This window comes from Sarcophilus harrisii, chromosome 1 (assembly GCF_902635505.1).
Source record: "Sarcophilus harrisii chromosome 1, mSarHar1.11, whole genome shotgun sequence".
Classification (NCBI taxonomy): Eukaryota; Metazoa; Chordata; class Mammalia; order Dasyuromorphia; family Dasyuridae; genus Sarcophilus; species Sarcophilus harrisii.
The window spans coordinates 32,298,561-32,317,311 of NC_045426.1; the positions used below are offsets into that span (position 1 = coordinate 32,298,561).

General features: G+C 35.7%; 1 protein-coding gene across 1 annotated transcript in view; it reads right to left on the reverse strand.

The window, feature by feature from the left end:
• Positions 1-5,994: 5,994 nt before the first annotated feature.
• Positions 5,995-18,751, reverse strand: part of MDFIC2 (MyoD family inhibitor domain containing 2) — a 66,470-nt gene continuing 53,713 nt past the window's right edge. Inside the window, exon 4 of the mRNA XM_031963376.1 lies at positions 5,995-11,840. Coding sequence (XP_031819236.1) covers positions 11,581-11,840 — 260 coding nt within the window. The 3' untranslated portion in view covers positions 5,995-11,580. The remainder of the gene's footprint in view (positions 11,841-18,751) is intronic.

An 18,751-nucleotide genomic window follows, 5' to 3' on the forward strand; every position in this document is an offset into this window, starting at 1 on the left:
CTTCCTGGGCCAGAAATTTTTTTTACTTTTTTTCTGTTTGGATTTCCCAATTACTTCTCAGTCTTTTATCTTTCCTAGATCTTAGCTGGCATGGTTATGTATATGAAGTTGGGAACTGAGATGGAGTGGAGGTCGTATTACTTCCTTCTATCCCACCATATTGATTATTATCCCTTTAACTTTCCAAATCAAAGCATCCCTTCCTGGTCAGCAATATCCTTTGCGTGTTATCTCCTGTTAGAACATAAAAGCCTCAATGGTAGAGACTTTTTAATTTTTATATTCATATTCCTAGTGCCTTGGATCATAATAAATGCTTATATAGCCTGGTCTCAAGTCCCTTCACCATTCTAAATAAAACCTCTGGATTTTTTCCAACTTATTAAAAGGGCATTGTAGAATATTTCATTAGCTTTCTCCTATAGGACTAACTCTGCTCTCACAGCTTAAGACTTTCTAGGGTTTCAGAAATACTCTTTGGGGTCCAGGGGAATGGAATCTGCCCTTTGTTCAAATGCTGTATAGCCACTCCTTGGCTATTATTCTTCACTCTATTGTAAATAGCAAAAGGCAGATGAAAAGGGGGAAAATATATTTCTCATTGGAAACTACTTACCGCGGTCTAGCTAGGGCAATCAAAGGGAAACATCAGTTCCAGATCTGGTCAGTAATAATTCACATTGGACTTTAATATACTATGATAAACTTTTGTGGAATATATCTTTTCAAGGGTACAGTACTTTGCCTCTGATTTAATGTTTAGGGGATTGGTCCTGCACTGAGGCAGGTTAGATTTAGCATCTCTGGAAATTCCAGAGCCGTTTTAAATGACTTTCTTTTACCCCTTGTTCCAGCTTCAGCTTTCAAAGAGAATGAGATGTTTTTGGAATGAATTGTGATGGACTTATATTAAAATTTATATGACTAAGAATTGGATTTGTTCCTCTGGAATATTATGGATTATGTTTTATGTTGGAATTGCACTGGTGTGCAGAGCTGCAGAAGACTAGCTTAATGTAGCTAAAAATACACCTAGGCTTTCCAACGGCAATATAGGTGCACCTCGTGTCTCAACTGCACCCCCCTCCCCACCCCGCCATTGCCAATTCCCTCCTTAATGAAGATGATGACTTCATAACTCATCTATGCGGTAGATGGTAGAGATCTTTGAATTTTATAATAAGCCCAGTACTAATTATCCTTTAAAATATCTCACACATCTGTTCCTTCCTAGATATTCCTACTGTCTAGTATCCTAATTCAGTGTCTTATCTCATGCTTCTACTATTGAAATGATGTCTGAACCAAATTCCCTCCCCAGTCTTTCTCCTTTTCAATCTATTCTTCAGGGTGCTAGATTAATTTTCTTAAAGCACTATTGAATCATGCTATTCCCTTGCTCAAAAACCTTCAATAGCTCTCCATTGTTTATCTGCCTTTCTTCCCTCTCCCTTGTTATGTATATACCAGCTACTCTCAAGTAGGTTCTGGACTACCTTTCTAGCCTTGTCTTCCACTATCCTCCTATGTATCTTCACTCTAGTCTCTTTGTTGTTCAGTCATTCAGTCATATACAACTCTTTGTGACTTCTTTTGGACTTTTCTTGGCTGAGACACTGGAGTGTTTTGTCATTTCCTTATATGATTCATTTTATAAACAAGAAAATTTGAAGCACATAGGGTAAAGTCTCTTGCTTAGGGTCCCACAGCTAGGAATTACCTGAAACCAGAATTTGGGTCTTGCTGACTCCATACCTGGTACTCCATTCTCTAGCCATCCTATTTATTGTTTCAAATACCCAATCTGAGCTTTTCCCTTTCGCTGTAATTTTTCTCATATCATCCTTAACACCATCCCATATGTTAAAGTATTATGACAGATAGAGAAATGGGTTGTGTCAGGAAGACCTTAGTTCAAACCTTGCCTCAGATACTTACTAGCTGTATGACCATAAATAATCACTTAACCTTTATCTGCCTCAATTTTCTCATCTGTAAAATGGGGATAATTATAGCCTTTCATTTCCAGATTTGTTGTGAGCATAAAATAAGATTTATTTGTAAAGCACTTTACAAACCTAAAGCAATATAGAAGTGTTAGCTGTATTATTATTATTAGAATTATTATTACTGCTCATCTCTCAAGGCTTAACTCAAAGAACTCCTCCTCTATAAAGCTCCTCCTGATTTCCTTGGGAAGAAATATTCTTTCATTCATCTACACTTCTAGTGTTTCTTCTTTATTCCACTCTGACAACATTTATCAACATTTGTCAACAACAGCTTCCTCACAGGGCAGTTATATTGGCTTATTATCTCCAGGAATAAGTTACCCTTCAGGACAAAAACTGATCATTTACCTTTGGATCCATTGCCACATGTGTATAATGTTCACAACAAATTTTTTGAATGAATGAATAATAAATTTTTGTGTTATAGAGAATTGGTTAGAAATCAATACTCTGTACTTAAACTAAGATTCAATTGCAAATAGCCCAGATTCTCCTAGTGTCTAAAATGCTACTCACTTCCAAGATAACACTTTGACAGAGCTGGCCCTGGGTAAAAATTGCTAAAAAAAATTTATATTGATGCATTTAAAAACTACAATCTCTTGTCAATAAATCTTCATAGTGCTTTTTTTTTCCTATAACAGGAGTTGTTAACCTAAGCCCCTGAGAGATTTCTGAGGGTCTATAATGTTGAATGAGGGAAAGAATGCATCTTTATTTTCAGTAACCTTTGTGTTCCTTTGTAAATCTATGAATTTGAAAATATGATTTTTAAAAAATAAATTTATTTATTTTTATATGCATTTATAATTTGCCTCTCCTAAAGTCTCCTTCTTTGCCTCCCAATTGAACAAAAGTTTAAAAAAAGCAAAATGAAAAGAAAACCCTTATCACAAACATATTCCTACATTGGCCACACAATAAAATTTATGTCTCTCTGAATTTTAGATTTAACACCTCTTTGTCAGGAGGTGAGTGACGTGTTTCATTTTCAGGCTCCTGGAATAATGATTTTTCATTGCACTGATGCAACTGTAAAGTCTTGCAAAGTTGTTTGTGAAAGACCCATTCTGAGAAGGAACCTATAGACTTCACCAGACTAGTGAAGGGTTCCATGCAGAACTCCCATTTTATATCAGCCATAAAATTAAGTAGAACGTCTAATACCATGGCAAAGACCAACCATGTATGGAACTTTCCTCAACCATCATCCATGATTTTTTCCAATAAGAATAAGACTGCCTCATCATCAGTCTTCTGAAGCTGACATTCAATTGTTCATTGTAATTGGTCCGAGCACTATTATATAACTCTTAGTATGGATTTTTAGTGTTCTCTATCCAAAATGTTTCTTTTCTAAAAGCACCAACTACTTTCTTTCTTTTTTCTCAATAGTATTTTATTTTTAAAATACATGTAAAGATAGTTTTCAACATTCATTTTTGTAAGACTTTGTGTTCCAAATTTTTCTTCTTCCATTCCTTCTCTTCTCCCTCCTCAATATGTGCAATCCTTTTAAACATATTTCCATATTTGTTATGCTGTGCAAGAAAAAATCAGACCAAAAAAGATAAAACCACGAGAAAGAAAAAGCAAACAAACAAACAACAACAAAAAAGGTGAAAATACAATGTATGCTTCGATCTTCACTTAGTTTCCATAGTTCTCTGGATGCGGATGATATTTTCCATTCCAAGTGGAAACACTGGAATTGTCTTGAATCACTGTATTGCTAAGAGCCAAGCCCATCACACTTGATCATCAAATAATCTTGTTGTTACTATTTACACATCAGCTATTTTCAATCCACCACTTTGGTCCAAGCTGACTAGGTGGGGATTTAGATAAAGAAATATAAATGGACATACATTACCAACATCCTGAAGTTTCCCCATTTATTTGACCTTAAAAAACTTTCTGTTGTATTCACTATCTCAGACCACTCTTTCTATGACAATTTTTCATTGTGCAATGATTGTGCTCCTCTGCATCTGGTAAAGTACTTTTAGGTTAAGGAAATCACAGTCCTGGAACAAGAAAAAACAGCATAAAAATGCAACCTGATCCCTCTTCCTCTTTGCAGTTGGGAATTACAAGGTGGTCAATATATTCTTCTTATGCTATAGTATGTTAGAATTATGTTGTAATATCACTAAGGTTAGAGAGTCTTTTAAAACAATGGTTGTCTCATTTTAAATGAGACAATGGTGACATGAAATGCTCTCTAAAGTTCTTCTCAATACCAATATTTCATGAATTTAGAGTTGCTAGGTAGTATAATAAATAGAACACTGGTCCTGAGTTCAAGTCCTGATTTAGACACTTATCCACTGTGTGACTTAATTTCCTTCTGTCTCATTTCCTCATCTGCAAAATGGGGATAATAACAGCACCTATTTCCTAGAGTTATTTTGAGGGTAAAATGAGGTACTATTTTAAAGTGCTTAGAATAGTACCACGCAAATAGCAGATGCTCAATAAATGCTTGTTCTTCCTCTTGCCTCTTCTCTAAGTCTTGCCCAAATTAACCTTGATTGGTTTCTGGGATATATGAAATAGTACCCTAGAATCTCAAAAATTTAATGCAGCTGGTAAAGGGGACTAGATTATACATGGGAAACAGTTTAAGCACTTTAACAATATGGCTCAATCTAAGAACAACTCATTTTAAACATTTAATAGAAAGTTGTTAAATAGGAATAATAGTGAATGTCATCTCTTTAGCATCTTATGTACCTTATCGTTTTTGAGCATTCAGTCAATCTTATTACATAGTGACTTCAGGCATCATTATCCCCATTTTACAGATAAGGACACTAAGACAGAATAATGAAAGAATTTGATGATAGTTACACATCGGTAGAATGGGATTTTAACTCTTTTCTGCCTAATTTAGTCTGGCCTTCCACTGCCTTTTGAATTATACACTCATATTATCATCACTTCAGGACTGGAAAAAACATATCAGAAGCTATCCAGTCTAACCTTGTTAATTTACAGATGAGGAAACTGAGAACCAGGATTTGCTGAGGATTAGGAGAGGGGCTTCGAAACACAATTTTACCCCAGATCCTCTGATTCCAGGCTCAGTGGTCTTTCTCTTCTACAATGAATCTATAGGCAGGAACCCCAAAGTAAAAATGAAGGGGTTATTGAGAAACATTGAATTGAAAGCTTTGCATCTATAGAAGTTATGGCTTTACAAATTTGCCCTAAGTACACTTTAGGAACAATAGGCTTTTGACCTTGGATGTTATATAGCTCTCAAACTAAAAGGTTTAAGCAACAGAATGCCTTCAGTTGACTGGATCATTGTTGACTGATAAAAACAATTTATGGTCCTATAACTGTCCTGTAGAATGCTGATGAGGAAGCTGGCCCATGTGGGATGGAGAACAGGTAGAGAGCTCCACGGGTCCTTGCCAAAATAAACCACTCCAAGGTGAGTTCCTCCCCAGCCCTAGATGCATGAGGACAGGATCTTGGAATACCAATGAAGTTATTATATGATGACCCTGCATTTACAATTTACTACTGTGTGCAGATCTTAAAAGCATTTTGAAGATATTCAGAATTTTAACTACTCCCCAAGCTAACTAGTTTTAAAGTGTCCATTATCTGTGCAGAACACACACACACACACACACACACACTTTAAACATTTAATCAGTCTTACTCTCTTGTTGCTTTGAAAATGTATGATCCAAGTTTAACTCAGCTACTTTAATTTTTGTTGTATACAGAAGGAACTTTTTGCCATCCCCCTTAGTCACATCTTCTTTCATACACTGTTATGATTATTGGTTCCAAATGAAACAAAAGCAGGAAGTTGCCAACTTATGTTTAAATGTAATTTTTCTCCCCTTTGGTAAAGAAATAGATATAGAGATAGAGAAGTATATATATACATACATATATATATATTATATATATATATTACTTTCATCTCTCATTCTTGTTATAGTTAGATTTTTATTCAAGGTCTTCCTGAATACAAATATCATGCTATTCCACTAAAATATGTTGTAAATGAGCTTATCCCAATAACACTTATATAGCTGATAAGTGGCAAATGTTATCATCCAGTGAAATCCAATCATCCTTCAGTAACTTCTTTCCTCTTTATATTGCTGACCTTTCACACCTATCTGATCCTTCCCTTCCTCCCCCCCATTTTGAACTTCTGGAGAGCAGAGACTTTTTTGTATTAATATGCCCTTTGCTTAGCACAGTGCCTTACTCATAGTAGATGGTTAATTTCTACTGACCGTTGACTAAAATAGGACCACAACTAGAAATAAAATGGAACAAATTTTCCAATGGGTCTATAATAATCTTCTCATCATTGATGACAATGGAATCATTACATTTGGAATATGATATCTTAATATCTTATTGCAATATAAAGAAATGTAATTGTACTTGAGAAGATGAAATCAAGGAAACTGACTGGATCATCCAGCCAAAGTGTGCCACAGAAGCATATAGCAGCTCATTAATAAATGCTAATTGACTGACTTGACTGACCAAATGCTGCTGACAGCAACAAAATAAATGATGCTGGAAAAGGCATTTAAAAGCACTCCAGGATCAATTTCAACATAACAAAGAACAAAAGTTTCCAGGAAAATGGAAATTATTATTATTAGCAGAAATAAAAATGATTGAAAATAGTAGCACTACTGACCCCTGTGTGTACTTTAAAAACTTTTTTTTTTTTTCTGATAATGGTCTATGCTTGAGGATATCTCCTTGATAAAAATGGAAAGTGTTCAGAGACTGCTAGCAGAGACTATAAACACACAGAGAAATAAGAGAGGGAATGATTAAAGGAGGAAATCACATTTGGGCTTTAAGGGATCCTAAGTGTTCTAGCTTAGCCATATTGACATAAACATTATTTATATGTTTATACATATATATGTATGTATTTTTATGTTTATACACATATAAATATACAAATAAATAACAAACCTTTGATATTGCTAGGTTTGGACCAGAGATTATGCTAGGCTTTGAGGCCTATAAAGACAAAAATGTAGCAATTTCTGTCTCAATAAATTTCCATACCTTTGAAGATAGATCTAGTACCTTAGTTCATTTTACCTTACAAAAAAAACAAAACAAAAAACTAGTGATTTCATGTGCTCATACAACAGTTCTATCTGGCCTTAAAATAAAATGACAATACATTTTGTTTATCTTGCATTCTAAAATTTGCAGGACACATTTTATTGAAATTATCTCATTTTATTCTTGCAACAATGCTTCCATGTATGTGCTATGGGAATTAATATTTCCATTTTACAGATGAGGAAATTGATGATCAGAGAATTGAAGTAATTCATCCCCAATTATACAGCTAGAAACTGAATTTGATTTTTGAGCTCCTGCTTCTGAGGAGAGAGACTAATTCACAGAGCCTCCTAAATAAGCTGAATAAGTCAATTAAATGAACAATTTGACAACATTTTTTAAATTAAGTAAACATATTCCTTGACATTTTACCAATGTTTAAAATTTTATATATCCTAGGGAGAGAGCCTGTCATTTGACCAGAGCATCTGCAATGTGCCTCAAGTTACATTATTAACATTGCTTTATTTTGTTCCAATTTATAGTGGAAGATTATTTATGAAACTCCCATTTCAACATTTTCCATCTATGCATTTGTACTTTAAAACGATTTCTAATATGCCCCACATGGAGTTTTCTATTTGCCCAGTTTCCTTGTCTGTGTTTTCTTAGTCCCTTGGAAAATACTTAAGAGAATTTCACTCAATTTGCTTTGATTGTCCAGAGATGCTAATTCGTTTTGCAGGTCTGTCATCTTCAGCAGTGGAGAAATTTCAAAACCGAGTTAAACGTAACTGCATTTTGCCAGTGTTTCCCATACTTTTTTGTCTCCTTGTAGAGATGCGCTAGTTTTTATAAAACCCGTGGAGCAGATCCATGAGAAAGAGACTGTGAGCTTATATATTGCTGTGGGAACAACATAGTTCCCGATTCTCTAAAAGGGTTGCATGTTCTCAAATCACTTTTGGGATGTGTGTGTGTATGTGTGTGTGTGTGTGTGTGTGTTTGTGCATGCGCATGTTTGTGTGTCCCTGGGAATCTCTTCCTTTATGACTGTCACATTCTTTATATTCAAAAGCAGGATATTCCGTTGCTGCAAAAAACACCCGCGTGCTGCTCCCAGATTCTGACATTTACATCTCATCAGTCATCACATCCACATCTTTTCCCTCCCTTTATGTGTTTCTAAGCATTTAATTAAATCTTTCTACCTGTGTGGGGTTTACCAGCTATGCTTCTTAGTACAGTAAAGTCATATGATGTAGGGGGCGAAAATAACAACGCTGACTTTGGGTCCAGGATCCTAATTTCAAATTCTCCTATGATCATTATTATTATACATGTGACTTTGGACAAGTCACTTCTGATTCTCAGCTTCTTATCTACAAAGTGATTTGGATTCTTTGGATTCTCTGCATTCACGGATTTCTTTGCCTAGTCCCTTACACCCCCAAACTCTGTTCCACCTCTCATTTTGTTTATTGATTTTCCCATTATATTTTAAGCTCCTTATATAGGCAGGGACATTTTTATTTTTATAGTTGCATCTCCAGCACTTAGCACAATGCCTGGCACATGGGAGATGCTTAATAATTATTTATCGACTATTGATTATTGAAGTATTGAAATGTTTGCACTCTATGGATTCTGAAATTTGATCTATGATCTTATGATTAAAGTAAAATTTTTGTTTGAAAAATGGATGCTGTGTTATTATGGTTTATAAAGAAGAGAATATTTTCACATCATGTAAAACTGGCATTTTCCCATGTATCACAGTTAATTCTAAAAAAATGTTCAGTGGGTGAACTTAGTAAGGAAAGTGAGGACATCTTGCTGTTTGCACAGGACTTTTGCTGCAATTCAAAAAAGGAGAAAAAAACCAAAACATTTTCCAGTTCTTTAATCTCCCAGTATTCTATTTAAGTCATTGTCTTTGGTGATGGTGGTGGTGGTGTTGGGAGGCAGAGAGAGCAAAAAATAGAGAATATGAAGTCCAGCCTACCACTTTCCAGACTCACTGCACACTAATCTTCAGAGCTTTCCCAGCCTCACTTTACCCAACAGTCAAATGAAGGAATTAGATTAGATGACTCATTCAAGGTCTAAATGTATGATTTTATGATGAATTCTATTCTTCACGTTTTCTACATCCAAAATGGGATAGAGTCCAAAATGTTCCTAAGTGGAAACAGTGACCTCAAGACTCCAAATATCATGGTAGGTCTGATTTGAATCTTGGGACTATCTGATTTGGGAACTGGTAAAAGACAGCCAACTCCCCTATCACCCAGTGAAGAAGGCTGAATTTAGAGCAAGAGGAACTGGGATCTGATCTGAGCTTTGCTTCTCATTACCTATGTTACTTTGGACAAGTAATTTCACTTTTCTAGAATTGTTTTCTATAAGGAAATTGGATGTTTGTGGGCTTTTTCAATCTGAATCTAATATTATGTGAACTCAAGTTAAAATGGGAAAGAAAAGCTCAGCTCCAATGTTCAGAAAGTTAATTCCAACTGGGTAAAGATGATTTGATGTAATTGATCTGTTCTTTAGCTTTTTAATAGGCTTTTTCAAAATCTTTTTTAAAAAATGGAAGACAAGACCAATAACTAAGAGTTTCAAGATGTTTGTGTAAAAATGTTGGCAGTTGGAAAATATTTATTAATTAGTTGTCTTCTCTTAAAGTCAGTCAATAATATTAAGTATCTTTTATAAGCCAGACACTGTGCTAAATGATGGGGGTGAAAATATGGAAAAAAGAAATCCTGCTTTCAAAAAGCTTACATTCTAATAGGGGAATAAACATGTTCTCTAGGGAGAAAAGTTTGGTTTAAGCAAGCCACAGGGATTATGAATGGAGCCATGGAATTTTATTCCCTGTCTAGAAGCAAAAAATATTTGGTTGCTATTATCAGAACAAGATCAAGCAATGGGAGGGAGGGGAATATCTAGACAGGAAGGGCTGATGTCAAGGTACTCATGCTAAATAGATTCTGGTATACTGGTGGATGGCTAGAAGGTTTGGTATAGTCTGGGACTTACTGGATATAGTGGGTGAATTTTCATTGACTAACCCACTAATCAGAACAGCTCAACATCAGGGCACAGAGCCAAAATTTCACTGGGAGGGAGAGAAAGGGCATGGAGAATGGGGGTGATGTATGGATAGACTATTTACAGAGTGGAGTCTGGAGGATCATTCTTCCTGGTGAGAAGAGGTGCTGTAATGGCAGGGTAGGTGGAAAATCACAAGAGCAAATTGATGAGCATTGTTTGCTTAAAGACAACAGAATGGAGTCTCCTGAAATTAAGGTATATTCTGCAATAACTATAATCAAGAAAGATTTTCAGAGAAAATTGTCTGTTTTCTTTTCCCTGCTTTGAACTAAGAAATCATTTTCTATTTCATATTGTGTCCTTGGTTACTATACAAGTATGTTGTGGTGGTCAAAATTTTTATTAATGTTAATAATTACAAACTTTATCAGGAAGGGAAAAATCCATAGTATCTGAGTGACATGCTGCATTAAGAGCTCCATGCTGAATGGATAGCCGCATTTTTATATCTTTTTAGTGCTCGTAGAAATTCAAGCTAAGAAAACTGTAGTTTCTTTTGCATTCTCCTGTTTACCCTATGACAGAAATCAGGAAAAAAAGCAATTGATTAACCGAGGTCATTCTCCTCCTGAAACATGCACACAATTCCCATTAATGCTCATTAGAACTAAGGAGAACCTTCCTGTAACAAATTAAAAATAGACATAACCTGTTATGGCATAATCATAGACACAGATTAATATGGTCTAGAATTACAGCACTCCGCTGAAGCACATCAGACTTCAAATCCACCAGAGATGTTTCAGAGACATCGGCTGTAATTACAGCAACATGGTTCCTAATCATTTAATTCCCTTTTCTACCTAAACTGAACATATAAGTGAGTTTTAAGGGATTGTATAAATAAATTTTTAATTATAAAATGATGTTCTATCATCCATTATTAATAGTAACCAACAAAGCATGATGTTTATGTATGAGTCTATTAAGAAGAAGAGCTAATATATGGATGTCAATCCTAAAAGAGTGCCCCAGTTCTCCCGGAATTTGGGGATAGGGCTGAATCCATGGTGCAAGCTGGTGAATGTAGTCACAGAAAGAGGGGATTAGCATGCCAGCTGGGAAGCAGGAATGCAGTGAAAACATTTTGTGTCAGTTGTTTTGGATTTGTGTTTCATCTACGATTAAAGATTTTGTTTCTGAGTGTCGTGCAGTTGTGAAATTGTGAACAAGGACCTTGCGTGCGGAATGCAATTCTTCCCAAATGGATGCAAGATAATGTGATATACAGAGTCCAAGATGTTTATAACAAATAGACCTCACATCCTGGTCATATGGGAAATTTCTAGGAAATCAGAGTCTTTCTCTTTCTTTCTTTCTTTCTTTCTTTCTTTCTTTCTTTCTTTCTTTCTTGATCTGGTGCTTTCTTATGTTAGCGGTAACAGATTTCTGAAATCTCCATGGCCAGCTCTAAGCACTCGCTTGTCTCGTGACAAGATTCAAACAGGCTGCAGTCAACATCACAACTGCAATTGCAGTCATTTCTGGCATGATTCTCATCGGAGGCATGATGGTATCGATGAGATGGGCAGCACGTATTTATGCACACAGTTTCACAAGTATCAGGCAGCATTAGAAGGCAATCCAAAAATTGGCAAAACAGACAGGTGAGAATAAGTGAGGCACATTCATCTGTCCAAAAAAAAGGGAAAAAGATTATAAGAAACATAAAAGGAAGAAAAACATAAGACTGATGTCAAATAGAAATTGACAAGCAGGGTAACTGATAAATAGTACATCCAACTCTAAATAAATGACCCATATTCCAGAGAGAAATGGATTTTTCTTTCAATTTTAAGAAAAATAACCCCAGAATCTCTTTGTATAACTATTTAGTTTGTTGTGTTCACTACTGACCATTTTCCTACATGTTTTCTCTTCCTCCTACACATATATACATATTCACACAGACATAGTCACCTTATCTGATTTTTAAAAAAATATTATTTAGCGTCTTCCCAGACTGTTTTCTCAAGGATACAATGAGAAGACTGACACTTTTAATACCTTTGGATGTTGTTCTTGGGGAAGCACTTGGTGCATTGTGAACACTTACTCCATAGGTGTAAGGTTTTTTATTTTATTAGTCCCATTTCTCATGCCCCTCTATTAGTACAGATATTCACCACAGAGTTGCTTAGGTAAGATACATATTAATATATTTAAAGAAAAGTTCACTTTAAGAAAAGTGGTTTGAGAATTCATTATCTGGGCTTGTAAAAATCCAAAAAAGATCTCCAAGGGCATTTCTGGTAATTGGGAATTTCAGCCAAACAGCTGCAAGAGCTTCCCGCTGACAGTATTTTATTTTTCATTGAGGAATATGCTAAAAAATTTGGCAGTTCTATTGCTAAAATAACTTTCTATTTTTTCAGGTAGGAAAGAAATAAATTGAAAAAACCTTGCTGGTTTCCTGTAACTGAGAAGTGAGTGAATAGAAATCAAGGCAGGGTATCTAATTAACTGAAATGCATCATCTGAAGATCATCGCTGGTTGAAAGAAGTGGTCCATCACGACATAGAGAAAACATCCCAATCTCCTTTCCTCACCCCTTCCAGATGGACTGATCATCTGTTTAAAGTTTAATTTTCATAAGGAGTTTTATTTAATAAAATGTTCACAAACAACAATTGTAGGTCTCACCCTATCATGAGACAGAAAAGTGTGCCCCAGTGAGATGCAGGCTTCCCTCCAAAGTCCCTTGTACCCTCAACGCACTTGCCTCCAACAACTTTTTAAAGCTATTTTCTTCTCTGTGGTTCATAGGCTTGTAAAATTTTTAAGAGGTAGAAAAATATGGAAACTCTCCCCAAATAGAAGAAATATATATTTTTTTCTTAAAGCAAAGCTTTCTTCCCCCCCCCCCACTTGTAAAGCATTCTGTAAAGCTGCACTGTGAGCTGTGAATATTGGTATGTATTTTTTTTTCCTTTTAATGAGATGGCAGTGAGAATTCCCCTCTGACTCCTCCTGACGAGTATAATTGTCACATAAGGCTGCAGGTGCCGGGGCAATTACTCAATATTTATAGTATAGGCAGCCGTGCGCCCCTAACGCTGCCCGTCTCAGTGAACGGCACTTGCCTTTTGCCAGTTTTGATTGGTTTTGATTCACTCAGTGCCAGCTCCTGGCATATGGACTGTTCGCCAATCTCCCATAAATAACCAGAAAATCATCCACAAACATATAGAAGCATTCTAGCAGGCTGCATACATTCCAGCAGGTCTATGCATTTCAGAAGAGAGGAGTGTTGGCTGTTAGATATATGAGAAAAAAAACCCAGAAACCCTCGATGCATCAGTGCCTAGGAGACTGCCGGGGCTGCAGCAGCACCTAGCAGGGAGAAGGTTGGCTCCTGAGAGAAGAGGAAGCTTCGTTCCAGAGGGCAAGCACAGCTTTGCCTTAATACCACTGAAATGGGACCCACGCTATGTCTCTGATTGGAAGTGCACATGTGATCACAGATCCACGTATAGATAGACAATCGCATGTCTATGGGTAGTTGAGGGGTTGGTGCAATTCCTCTCAGGGCTGCGAGTGAGGAAATAGTATCTTTTTTAAAAAAAATATATATTGAAAGAATAAGTAAAATGTTATTGTTTCTTTCCAGGATTAATATATTAGCCTGAATGTTATCAATTATACCGATTCAAAATGCAAATGTTGCTTGGACTTTCCCTTTTAGGGGTGTTAGAGTAGACCCTACTCTGGACATTTGGAGTCAGGGAGACCCGCCGAATTCATGGGCTCGTTCCCTTACTACTAGTTAAGCTGCAATGTGTAAAACACTGAGCCTGGAGTAGAAAAATCCTGAATTCAAATCCTTAGGCACATAATAGATATGTGATTCTAGGCAAGACTCTTAATTTTAGACAGCAGCTGGTGGCCCAGTGGACAGAGTGCTGCATCTGGAGTTAAAAAAGTCCTGAATTTAGGGGCAGCTAGATGGTGCAGGGGAGAGAGTGCCGGCCCTGAAGTCAGGAGGACCTGAGTGCAAATCCAACCTCAGACAATATTTCCTAGCTGTATGACCCTGGGCAAGTCATTTAACCTGACTGCCTCAGCAAAAAAAGAAAAGAAAAAAAGAAGCCCTGAATTTACATCCTACCTCAGATGCTTACTACCTATGTGATCCTGGGCAAGATAATGATAAATTGCTGAAAAGATCGAATGAGATAATGATTGTAAAGCTTAACATCCTGTTAACTTTCTATCTTTGTGACTTTGGATAACTCACTTATTTCTCTCTTATATTCTCTGAATTTTATCTTTTGTAACATGGGAATAATAAAAGCATCCACCTCTTCCAATATTGTTGTAAGGAACATCTACACATTACTATATTGCCATGCTATATATATATATATATATATATATATATATATATATATACACAAATATATAATAATATAATGTAATATAATTTGTATATATATATACAAATAAATTTATGCTTATTAAAATAAAATTATATCATTCCTAGAATATATCATAACAAGAATAGCTTTTAAGAGTCCATTCATATAAGAATTTCAGGCATGTGTGTATTAAACGTGTGTGGGTATAAGTCCAAAAATGCATACATATATACCTGCATCTGAAAGTATTATATAAATACTATCTATTATTATATATCATGTACCTTAAAATATTATACAGATATTACCTATTCCAAATTATATTACCTAGGCATATGTGCACACATGTATACACACACATATATGCACACACATATATGGCTGAAAATTAAACAAATGCTACCTGTTATAGCTATATAACTATACAAATAGATACGCACATATTCACACATATATATTATACAAATGTTACCTATTATTATAAATTTTTGTGAATATTAATCTGCATATGTGCCTGAAAGTGTTATGCAAATACTACCTATTATTATAAATACTAATCTACATATATGTCTGAAAGTGTCATACAAATGTTACCTATTAGAAATTATTATAGCTACATATATATTGCACATGTATATGCACACATACATGGCTAAAAGTGTTATACACATGCTACCCATCATGAGTTATTAAGTTACACATATGCTTTCATATGTACATGCACACACACACACACACACACACACACATATATATATATATATATACCTGGAAAGTGTTATATAAATGTTCCCTATTATTAAAAATTACAAATACTAATCTCTCTCTCTCTCTCTCTCTCTCTCCCCCTGAAAGTGTTATAAAATGTTATCTATTAGAAATTATTATAGCTACATATATATTGCATGTGTATATGCACACATATATTGCTAAAAGTGTTATACAAATGCTACCCATCATGAGTTATTACAGCTACATGTATGTATGCATATGTACATGCACATATATGCATGTATACTTATATTCCTGGATAGTATTATAAAAAATGTTCCCTATTATTATAAATTACAAATACTAATCTCTCTCTCTCTCTCTGGAAGTATTATACAAATGTTACCTATTATAAATTATTATAGCTACCTATATATTGCACATGTATATACACACATATATTGCTAAAAGTGTTATACACATGTTAACCATCATAAATCATTACATCTACATACATGTATACATATGTACATGTACATATATGTATGTATAAATAGATGCGTGGAAAGTGTTATACAAATGTTCCCTACTATTATAAATTACAAATACATATATATATGTACATATATATCTGAAAGTGTTATACAAATGTTACCAATGATAAATTATTAGTTACATGTATGTGTATACATTTATACATGTATATATGGCTGAAAGTATTATACAAATTTGTTATACAAATGCTACATATTATAATTTATTATAAGTACATTGTATAAACACATATATATGTACATATATGCCTGAAAGTGTTATACAAATGCTACCTTTTATAAGCTATTATTAATACCTATTTAAAAACTAAGAAAATAATTTCTGTAGATTTCACTCATTTATTTCACAGGGGAAGAAGCTGGGGCAAAGAGGAATCAATTGTTTTGCCCTGGGCAACAAAGGTAGGAAATGATTGCACTGGCACTGGAAACAGGTTTCGGGGACTCTGTCTCTTTCAGTGTTGATGATGAGATTGCTTTTGCCAAACTGTCTGAACTTGGCTGCCTCCTCAGGTCTTGACTTTCAGGACATATGGTAAACCTTATTTGAAATGTTATTTTTCTCTGTATCCCTTGGCAGAATTATCATTAGGTCCCCCAATTTGCTCTTGAGAATAAAACTTGTTTTCTCAGTTTCTCAGTTTTTTATTTTTATTTTTTTTAATTTGGTCGTAAAAAGTGGCTACTCTTGCCCAGGGTAAACATGGCGACATTAATGAATTGAAAACAGATTTCTCCCCTAACTTGAAAATATGTTCCAGCCTTTGCTTTCTCAAAAGAAGCATTAAGGAATTCTACACAAGCAGAGGAAACCATTTTGCATGTGGCCTGTTTTTGTTTGCACAAAAGTAAAAGCAGCAGTTCAGAGGAAATTTTGCAACTTGCTTGAAAGAGAAATAGAGCATTTCCTGAGAGCAAGGATATTTTCTTTTCTCTTGTTGTACCTTTTCATGAGACTTTAATGTTTAATAAAGAACAAAGACACGGTGAGAGTCCCCTCCCACCATCTCTGCCTCTTTCCCAATTGGTCAAGGACTTGTTTCTGTTTCTTACTGGGTTCATTCCAAGATCATGAACCTTAGACCCAGTATGACTTTGAATAACTGAAATCTTGGGGTTTTTTCTAACACATTGTTTTTTCAGCATCTTTTAAAAAAGAATTAGAAATATTTGACTTCACTAAAACACATTGTGGAGGCAGGTTTTTAATTGGATTTATACTTAAAATGGACATTAGATATCATTCAATCAAAAATTTTCATTTTATGGATGAAGAAACTGAGTCTCAGAGATGTAGGTGGTATGATCAAGTCAAGTCAGAATTAAGGAGTGCCATAGTTTAGCTTTCTACTCAGGTCTTGTAAGTAGAAGACTTACTTACATCCAACACTCTCTGCAAAAGCATTCAACACAAAGCAAACGAATTCAAACTTAGTATTATATGCCCTTCTCCTTTTTGAGGAGAAATGATATTGTTATAACATGCATAGATTTATTTGTGTATGTCTATATATGATAGAGAGAAAAAGAAAGAGAGAGAGAGAGACATAGAGACAGAAGGCGTCTCACACAAACACACACAGAGACAGAGACAGAGACACACAGACATAGAGAGACAGAAAGCATCACACACACACAGAGACACAGAGACAGAGACAGAGACAGACAGGGACAGAGAAAGAGACAGAGAGAGGCAAAGAACATCACACACACAGACAGAGACAGAGAGACAAAGACAAAGGGAGAGAAAGAGACAGAAACAGGGAACTTCACACAGAGAGACAAAGAGAGAGACAGACAAAGACAGAGACAGAGAGACAGAAAGACAGACAGAGACAGAGACAGAGAGAGACAGAGGGACAGCGGGAAAGGGAAGAGGAGAGAGAGACAGAGAGAGACAGAGACAGAGATAGAGACAGAGATAAGAGAGACAGAGGGAAGAGGAGAGAGAGAGAGACAGAGAGAGACATATATATAGAGAGAGACAGAGAGAGACAGAGACAGAGATAGAGACAGAGATAAGAGAGACAGAGGGAAGAGGAGAGAGAGAGAGACAGAGAGAGACATATATATAGAGAGGGACAGAGGGAAAAAGAGACAGAGACAGAGGCAGAGACAGAGAGAGACACACAGAGACAGACAGGAGATAGAAATAGAGAGAGAGAGAGAGAGAGAGAGAGAGAGAGAGAGAGAGAGAGAGAGAGAGAGAGAGAGAGAAAGAGAGAGAGAGAGAGGGAGGGAGGAGAGTTAGTTTTAGGACAAACAATAAGATGGAAAATGGAAATCCATGAAGTCTTCTTTGTCCCAGATTCGGGATGATACTATATGCAGTTATGGTTGCATGAAAGAGTTATGGGAAGCAAAAAGATAAAAAACCCCAGAAGAAATCCTAATATAGATTTCAGCTGTGGAATTGAACCTGAAAAGATCTGGGGGTCCCCAGGAAACTTCTACCTAATTATTTTGATGTTCTCACTGGTTTCTCCCACATTCCACCTCCTTCCATATCTTTCTCTTCACCTTTTTTTGTATTGAAATCCTGAACTCCCCACATTTTTGGTCAAGGGTCAGTGGGATCTTGTAATACATTTTAAAGAGGTCAGGTTTGGGCATTCCTAAAAGCTCACCACATATTGAAGAATCATTCAATTACCAGGAGCATCTCCCCTATTTGAAGGCTTAGCTGTGGTAGACTTGAGGTGAGCCAGAATAATGAATTTAGACATCCAATGTGCTGCCCACAGTCAGGTGTATCCTGCTTTTCCCCATTTCTGCTACTCAGTGTTAATATCACATCCAACGGGAAACAGGAATGTCTTTTGGGGAGGCAACAAGCCATTGTCTCATTATCCCCCGTGATTAGCCATAACACTCCCTTGCAATGCTGTTGACTCCATTGGAAATGGTATACAAGGTAGG